The sequence below is a fragment of the Athene noctua genome, chromosome 29 (assembly GCF_965140245.1).
Source record: "Athene noctua chromosome 29, bAthNoc1.hap1.1, whole genome shotgun sequence".
Taxonomy (NCBI): Eukaryota; Metazoa; Chordata; class Aves; order Strigiformes; family Strigidae; genus Athene; species Athene noctua.
This window is the reverse complement of record NC_134065.1, coordinates 3,218,547-3,227,747: the sequence shown is the minus strand read 5'-3', so window position 1 is coordinate 3,227,747 and position 9,201 is coordinate 3,218,547. Positions and strand designations below refer to the sequence as shown.

At 48.4% G+C, this 9,201-nt stretch overlaps 1 protein-coding gene across 2 annotated transcripts; it reads right to left on the bottom strand.

Moving 5' to 3' along the window:
- Nucleotides 1-281: 281 nt before the first annotated feature.
- Nucleotides 282-8,947, bottom strand: CHTOP (chromatin target of PRMT1). 2 transcript variants are annotated; one of them, XM_074929255.1, is made up of 6 exons: nucleotides 8,768-8,947; nucleotides 7,698-7,779; nucleotides 6,085-6,238; nucleotides 2,801-2,987; nucleotides 2,554-2,691; nucleotides 282-1,494 (listed from the first exon to the last, which is right to left on the bottom strand). In XM_074929255.1, exons 2-6 carry the CDS (start codon nucleotides 7,760-7,762, stop codon nucleotides 1,292-1,294), a joined length of 747 nt encoding a protein of 248 aa, XP_074785356.1. In that variant the 5' UTR covers nucleotides 7,763-7,779; nucleotides 8,768-8,947; the 3' UTR covers nucleotides 282-1,291. The 2 variants fall into 2 exon arrangements, with proteins under 2 accessions (XP_074785356.1, XP_074785357.1); XM_074929256.1 differs by having other exon boundaries at nucleotides 2,801-2,984.
- Between the last annotated feature and the right edge of the window lie 254 nt (nucleotides 8,948-9,201).

Sequence of the window (9,201 nt, the reverse complement as noted above, 5' to 3'; positions counted from 1 at the left end):
GCCGGCGCCTTTGTGGTGCGCAGGCAGCGGCTGCCCCCCCCCCCCCCCCCCCCCCGCAGGCAGGAGCTGGCAGTGACCGCTCCCCGCTCAGGGGGGGTTTTCCCCTTCCACGGTGAGGTGGGGGTCTCCTCTCGCAGCACGGGTCACAACCTTCCCTCAGCTTCTTTGTGCTCCCCACAGTCACCCCAAAGCATGGCAGCACAGGAGAACAAAAAAAAAAAAACCACAAACCCAACAAACCTATTTCCAAGAAAAAAAAAACAAAACCAAAACCAAACCAGTTGCTTTTAGAATTATTTCTCCTTTGTTAACAACAAACCAGAAATACAAGATTCCACTGAAACTGGAACAGTTCACAGAATGGTTGAACTTCAAACTTGAGGAGAAGGGGGAGGACCAGACCCTTCCGAAACCCACGGGGTAAATGCAGGCAGCTGGGCTGACCAGAGGATGCAGTTCTGGTTACACCGAAAGGTAACGGATGAATTTTTGGACCCTGTGTTTTAAAAAAAAAAAAAAAACCCACACAAAAAACCAGAGAGTTCTACCACGCTTTGTCATCGCAGCTGTGATTTTATGTTCCTGCTTCCAATTCCTTTTAAATAAAGATTTATTTTCTCGCAGATACAGAAACCGCTGGTGCCATCCGTTCGAACACAACGCAAAGAAATTCAAACTTTTATCTAAAAATCAAACCGGGAAAGTTTTCAACCTAGGAAGTGCTCTGCACCGGGCATTTGCCAACACGAGAGGAACTTTTGGTGCAAAACAAGATTGGTGTGTCTAGAATAAGCACTACAACTAAACCTGACCTGTTTGCCCTGCTGGGAGGTGTTGTTTGGGTTTTTTTCTTGTTTGTTTGGGTTGGTGTCTGTGGTGGTTTTTTTTTTTTTTCTTCAGATGGGTTAAACTGAACTGTGGGTGTGAACTCGGCCCTTGGGTCACGCTTGGGGACACGGCCCATCCCAAAATGCGACTGCAGAGCTTAAGAGGCACCGAAACACGCGAGATCCCAGCACCAGCACTGATGTGGAATAACTGCAGCAGATCTGTCATGTTCAACGTTTGGAGTAATCAGGGAAAGATATAAAAAAAACAATCAAAAAAAAAAGATTTCATACAACAGACAGTATCAAAACGTTAAAGGAACACACTAAAGTCTGATCTCTGGGTAGAACAGGGCCGCTGCCTATTCCTGCAGGTCCTTCCAGCATGAACCGGGGTTTCCGTTTTTAGCTTATGGGCACCGACATCACACACTAACTTCAACGCGAGTCTCTGGGAACCACCTTCAGTCGTTTGTTTCCGGGTCTGTCTGAGCCATGTAAGCATCCAGCTCAGCATCGAGGTGTCCTTTCGTTTTAGACATGTAAGCATCTAACTGGTTGTCCAGCTGCTCCTTGGTCAAGGCGGGACGTGCCGATCCTCTTCCTCGTCCTCTGCCTCTGCCACGACCTCCAAAGCCCCCTCGGCCCCGGCCCGCCATGCCGCGACCTTACAGGGAGACAAGATGGCGGTTACACACTCCACCAGACCCAGCCGCGGGTTTTGCCGCGCCGGATTAACTCCCCAGGCTGCTTCTGTTTCAGGCCAGACAGACATTTGATCCGCGACTAAGAGCTCTTAGCTCAGGCTCCCACCTCCCCTGCTCGGCTCCCAGCCCCACCGACACGCTGCATACTTCTCTCCCCCAGCTCCTGCACACCTCCGGGTCGGGCTGAAGCTTTTGGCAAAGTGGCAACACCATCACCCTGTTACGAGCAAATTTTTCCTCCAGGAGAAGGATACCCAAGAGCCTACATCCATCAGTGTGTGTTTGTCAGGCTAAGAAATACAGCTAAAGCTACAAGCCAAAGCTGTCAAGAGAGCGGCAGCTTCCCGGTGACTGTCGGCTCTGACTCCTACAAACATTGGGCCAAGCCCAAGGTAACACGAGAGTGCGTCTGGCTGGTGTTCCAACCAAACATCTGGCTGAAACATTAACAACCCTACCATCAACAGCTGTCTCCTGTATTTCCTCTTGTTTTACTGCTTCTCTGATTTGTTGTTGAAAACGAAGAGTTCATTTACCCAAGACTTGATTTGCTTTCAGGCTTTGAATTTCAGTTTGTTTTGCAGGGGTTTAGGCTTTCTCCTCTGTTAAAATTTCTTCCCCTCACTGATTATTTCAAGAGTCTCTTAGTTTACACAGGCTCTGTATCATTTCCTTAAGTGCAAGGAGACAGCACAGTCTTCCTCAATACCCTGAAGATCACTCACTGCCCCGACTATTCCACACGTCACCCAGCTGGCGATACCCACAGGAGGGGACAACTTCACCAACAGTCCCCCGAACCCCTCTAGCAACACCGACACAAGTCAAGGATCTCGTTTGGCACAAGGCCTGGCAAAATATTTCAGGAACGAAAGCCTTAATTTAGCTCTGCGTTGTACACAAATTCAAGACTAAGGGGTTCTGGGGCTGCGTGTACTTCGCTAGCCTTAAAAAGGATTAAAGCTTACTTCTACTTCTTCAGGAGGAACGTGTTGCTCCTGAAGTCTGCGTGCACTCACCTCTGCCACCGAGTCCTCCACGGCCCATGGCACCTCTGCCCAGGCCACCTCTCCCAGGGCCACCACGACCTCTGATGCCACCTCTTCTCAGGCCCATCCTGGGGGATATACCTCGTCCTCCACGAAGCAGGCTTTGCCCTTCAATAGTGAAAGGGAATCAAATCAGAAAAAAAAAAAAAAAAAAGTTTTCCGAGTCAGGCAGTCAAAAGACAGATCCGAGCAACTCCGGTTCAGCCACGGTACTGACCTCTGAGTGGGACTCCTCCTCTCAGCAGAGCTCTCGCTCCCCGGCCACCACGCATGGCTCCTCGTGGCAAGCCTCTCTGCCCCATGGACAGTCCTCTTCCTCCCATGGCTCCGCGAGCGAGGGGTCCCGCCGGCCGGCCTAAACGTGCCTGAATGTTACTTTTACCGAGGCGTTGCTTCAAGCTCTTCTGGAATAGATTTTGAAGAAACAAGAGAATCATGCAGCAATCTCCGACTTGCAACACAAACGGCACAGCTATCGCTTATCAAGAAAAGTGGTGTGTTGTTTTGGTTTTTTTTTTTTTAAAAAAAAAAAAGATAAAAGAGGGTCACTAGCTCTCTGCAATGTATAATCAAGCTTCAAAGGAAGACAATGAAATCTGCTCTGGGAGGGAGAATTTGTGAAGGTCAAACGGAGAACAAAGACCTTTCCTGGAAGCAAGTGTTTGTACAGAGACAAGAAAGTTTGCAGATTTGGAAGGAATCATTTTTCTCAGTTTTTAGCAGTGCTGCTCAGTCCGAATCAAAGCAGACACTTAATCCACAAGGCAGCCCCCTAATCCCTTCTGCTGGAAGGTGACAGTCCAAGCAAATCCTTGAGACAGAAAGCAGCTACCCCTGCTGTGGCACAAGCCGAACCTCCCTCCCCAGAGCAAGCGCCATCTGTGCAGCCACACGCCACGGATATCATTCCCAGTGGCCTGCTACCCCATCCCGGTTAGGCTTCCGCCTAGGACTAAGGCAACAGACTAACTCAACAGCTAGGGAAAATAACCACTTTTCCATCTATGCTGAAGAAATCTACCCGAGCCAGAAGAGCAGCAAAACAGCAATCTTTGTGAATCTGGCTTTTGAAGTTTTGAAATTAAAAATGTGACATCAAAAACCAGAGAGCTGGCTTCCCTTGGGCTGGCTGTAGCAGCTCCTACCCTCAATCACCTACACCAGAACTGCTGCAGAGACTGCTCAGCTGCTCACGAAACAGCAGCTGAACCACCAGTTTACATCCCAGTATTAACACGTACTGGTATCAATCTGGTCTCCACAAAGCAGGCTACCACTTCTGCGGGCACCACTGAACACTACAGGGAGCTAAAAAGCAACAGCAGGAACCTTCACACTTGTCTCAAGAACAAAAGCTACTGGCCCCAAGGTGACGGGAGCAGCCACAAAGGCTGGAAGTTACTACAGGTTCCAAGTTATCGCTTGTCTACAGGCCTGTGGACAGCAGAATTGGTCCCTCTAAAATCAGTCTCCTCTGCAGCTGCACTAAGATTTTAAGTTTTACTGCCTCAGAGTTTAGACAGTCAGTCAGTCATTCTTCTAACAGTCACAGCAGACTAAAATGTTAGCCTCTCTCTTTCGCCCAGCCTGGCTGGCAAAAAGGAATGAGAAAGCATGTGTATGTTCCAAATCCAATTATTCATTTATGTCACTTACCGTGAGAGTTTAAGATAAGCTGCTGGACTTTGCACTGAAACAGCCCAAGAGTGCTCACCCTTCTGCTCTACCTCCGAGCAGGAGCACCTTGGTCTGCTCCAGCTACTAAGTAAATGCACATCCAAAACCAGTCAGTAGAAATGCTTTTATATTTAAAAAAAACCCATCCCAGCAGGTTTACATAAACACCTGTGCACTCAGATGATGCAAAACACAAACCCACCAGCAGTGCTCTGCAGTTTAGGGGGGGTCCCTTCTGAAGCCCAGGTGACCATGGCTGGGATCACTGCTCCCCAGCACAGGAGGATCAGAAAAGCTCCTGGTGATACCAAGTACGTCTATTTTGTGGAAATCCAATCACCACAGGAACTTCCAGAGCAACGGGCAATCTCTGAAGAACAACCCAACATAAGCCAGGTTTCCCAATTGCCCTGCAACACTGTTCCGTGGCCCTCGCTTGTAGCATTTAATTCCAGAAGACCATGGAAGTTACACCTATGCCCAACATAAAAACCAAATGGGTTTAAGAGCTAAGCTGCAAGACTAGTTCTTCCCTGTTCCTCTGTGGCACCTCAATTCAGCAAGCAGAAACTTCAACCTTTCAATCTAGTTTCACTTACCGGTTGTGAAAGTCTTAACTTTTCAAACTTTTTAGTATTTTTTTTTTTTTTTAAAGCAGAAAATAATTTAGACTACCATTTCCAGAGCTTTTGTTTACAAGCCCTGCAAGGCTAACCGGCACCGCGGCCTGTTTTTACAACAGAAGTCTCAAGAGATCTTAAAAAGCACCTGCATTCCTCTTTATCAGAGAGCGAGCTCTGAGCATGAGCACGTCTGGCAGGTTTAAGTATTCCAGCTATTTGGTGAAGCAGCTCAGCTAAGAAATTTCTAGAGCTTTCTCTTCATGTGCAAGATACTGTACAGAATTCTATTTCACTACTGCTGTAGTCATGCTGTGCTATCCCAACTTGCTGCACAGCAGCGAGGCACTACCACCCCACAGCTTTGTTTGTGCCCTACACATGCATTTTAAGCTCATCTTACCAGCCTTCCCATTTAAACACAAGTTTTAAAACTTGCAAGAAAACCCCGCAGCCTGACAGAGAGCAGAGCCTGCACAAACAGCTCTCTTCTGCATTACTGAGGTTTCTGTTGTAGAGAGGTTTTGCCCCTGGTCCCTTCTGTAAGTCCAGAGTTACGGAGAAGCACATTGAGCGCAGCAGAGAAATCAAAATTTTGCATGTTTGCTTTGGTCTTCTGCTCTACTGACAGAAGGCAACTTGAGGAACGCACCCACAACCATCACTGAAACGCGGAACGATAAAGACTCTTTATAGAAGGAGAATGCAACCCTATCCCTGAAATCCAGGCCTGCGTTCTAGCATTTGCAAGCAATTCCCAAAATCAGTTTGTTCATCTGTTCCTCGCAGGCAGCTGCTATCAAGGGAGCGCACCAAGAGAGTGTGGAGTTGGGGATGGGAGCAACCAGCCTCAACTGGATAGTAAGTACTGGAAACAATCTGCAGCAATTGTAACTGCAGCTAGATTGTGAGATGAAGCACTCTGCAGATCCAGAAACCCACAGTGAGAACAATTCTCTGAAAAAATAGAGAGGAGACATGAACAGCCAGCACAAACCCCCCCCCCCAACTCAACAATGTTAATCAGTAAGTCACAAAGCATTACTTATCTGAAGTAAAAAGCGGGCTTTTCTGCAAGTCCCTTCTAGGTGTCTCTCATTTTTAACTTTCAGGAGCATTTTTCAAAATCCACCACATCGTGAAAAGCCATCTGCTGGTGACAGGCATCAACAGGCTGTCCCAAAATAATGCCACTTTCTCTCACCTGTTTAAGCTTCAAAGCAGCCTGGACAGAAGGTCTATTCTCCATCTGCTGAGCCAGTCTTCTGTTTCTGGCACTGGCTAGCTGCTGCTGCTGCTGCATGGTAGCTCGAATATTCACTGGCATCGGCTGTTTGTTCTTCAGCATGTTAGTAAAGCTTCAAGGTCGAATAAAATGGGTGTTTAAATAAAGCTTTATTACATACATTTATTGGCATTTCATGGTTCTCAAGACTGGATCTCCAGATCCCATGAACCTTATGTAAAGAGTGGTACTTAGGTCACGTCATATGTGATTACGTATTCCTTGTTTTCCACAAGTGTGCAAGAACTGGAAACTCAGAAATGATGTTGTATATTAATTCAGAAGTGACAAAGCTTTAGATTTACTGATTTTAGAAATGGCAGAAGGAATGAAAACAAGCGATAAGCAGAGACGATCATGACAGATGGGAGAGGACATCACAGAAACAGAAAAGCAAAATGAAATCTGACTGCAAAAGCCTAATTAACCCTCAAATATCCGAGAAAATGGTTTAAAAACTCAACGCCAGAAGGCAGCTTTATAAAAGACCTCGCCCCGAGAAGAGACTGGTTAGCCCCCAGCGCACCACAGAACTGGTGCCCTAAGAAATGCCACCACCCAAGTGCACTCACTTATAAAAACAGCTCACTTGGCAGTTTCTTTGGTAAAGAAAGAATCTTCTGTTTTTAAGAGCTATACAGAAGCAGAATATACAGCAAGATGGTAAGCCTCCTTAAGAGCAACCCATCAGCTTTCTACCGTGTCCTGGAAGCTACACAAGACCGTAAAAGAAAACACAGATGAGGAATATGGACTGACCAAAATGAAACAGGCCAGCAAACCTTCCTGGCACTGCACCTCGGCCCTCAGCTCCCCTGGGGTAAGCGACATCTCACTGCAGCACTTGTTAGAGCAGAACTGCACACAAATGGCTCCCTTTATCCCTGGTTGAACGGTACTAGCGTGGTTAATCCGAGTGATTAGTAGGAAAGTGAAACAGAACTGCAGCGTCGCTGTAGAACTGCAAAAGCTCAATGGCATGGAAAAACAGAAGAATACTCAACAGAAGACACAAAGAAATCAAGAAAAGAGAGAGAGATGGAGATGAAGCAAAGCATTTGCCTCTTACAAGGCCCAAAACACTGTTAAAGGGCCTTTGGGCTTGTTTAATGGCCTGCTGCATGCCTCTTACAGGCTAGACCACATGCACGTGTGTCTGCCTCGGACAAAGCAGCAAGCCTGCTGCAGCTTAGGTAACATGCTACCGTGCTGCAGTGTCAACTATATAAATGTAAAAACATGTGGAAGAAAAAGGGAGGGTGTGAGGTTTCTCTCTTTTGTTATAACACATCCCACCATATTTACGTGTTGAACAGTTTAATATTAACTGCTATGGATAAATTTCTCCAAAACACTTGCCCTTTTAACCTGGCGTACCACATTTGTTGCTGTTTAAGACAGAGGAGCATAGCCATCTGCTTGTTTTAGTGAGGTTAAAAAAGGGCAGAAACCACGTTGGTTTTTGGACACCGGACAGTGATAATTAAGTAAAAAAATTTCTTATGAGCTGAAGCTGCTGTTGGCTTCCTCACCGCTCATTCAGAGACATCTTGGTGGTGCTCTTTAGCACAACCTTCGGTGCTGACTGTGCAGCCATCTTCAGATCAAGAGAATCTGCAAAACACAAGAACCAGATTTAACAAAATGGCACGGAGATCTTGTGCTTATTCAACTAAACATTAAAAAAACCTGCATTCTGGCTCCTTTGGTGGAAAGAATCAAGAATGGTAACAGGCATTCTATTAATGCATTTTAAATAATTTTTCTAGGCCGCTGCCATGATACAGCAGATTTAATAAATCAGGAAGTTAACTCATCCTTACTAAGAAGTCATCTTTTTAGAAAGTGAAAATAGCTTTTTAATATCTAATTACTCTAGCAGGCAGCTCACCCGCAAACCTGATGCGGTTCTCTAACATGAGAACCTGCCACATGCCTCATGAAAGCAGCAAAGGGATTTAAACTCAGCTGTTCCTGATTTTTGGAGCACAGATCCAAGCCCGAGTGCTTTGACAGTGATGAATACGACTGAAACGTGCTAAGATCAATCCCACTAACTATGCAGATCAATTTATTTTATTTTTCTATAATTAGTATCGGATTTAGTATTCAAATGACTGCCAGAAGAACTCATCCTCAAAATACCTTGAATAAAATGCTTTGTTTACGATGCTTTACACTTCACCAGCTAGTAATTCAGCCAAGAGGTAGCCACACGCCATTTTTTTAAATTAAAAACGCTTTTAAAGAGCATTTTTCCTGAATAACAGCTCGCAGAAGAAGCCCCGCTCCCCCAAACCCACCACGCAGCGCGGAAGCGGCCCCAGCACCGCCGGCCGAGGCCGGGGAGGAAGGCGAGGCCTGGTCTGGGCCGTCGATCCAGCCCCATCCAACAACTGCCTTACGAAATGGGGAGAGAAAGCCCGGCCGTGGGTGCACAAAGCCTGGGCAGGAACAAACACCTCACCATCACCCCCCTCCCTCAAAGGGCAAAAAACAGCCCCCCCGGCCGCCTTGAGGGGACCCCGCGGCCTCCCTTACGCAGCCTCCCTCCTCCCGAGCCTCTCCTCGCAGCCGCCCGGCCAGGGCGAACCCTTCTCACCGAAGCAGACGGTCGCCAGGTCTCCGGTGGGGCTGACTGGCGGGTGGCGCGGGGTGTGGGGCTGGCTCCGGCGCCCTCCGCCCGCTCCCGCCGCACTCAAACACCCGCGACAAAATGGCGGCGGCAGCCACAGGCACCCTCCCTCCTCCCACCGCCCGCGCCGAGCCGGCCAAAATGGCGGCGGCGGCGACTCGCAGGGCGCAGGCGCAGAGCCTCGCACGTCACCACGCCCCCTGCCATTGGGCGGGGCAGCCCTGACGTAGCTGTCTCCCTCTCGGCCATTGGTGGCCCGGGGCGGGGTGGGCGGGGCCGGGCCGTGGGCGGGAGCTCCCTCCGGGAGGCGGCGGCAGCGGGAACGCGCGGTCTGGCCGGGCTCCAGCGGGGCTGCTCCCCGGTTCCCCCCGCGATCGGAGGCCGATCCCGCAGGGGCCGCC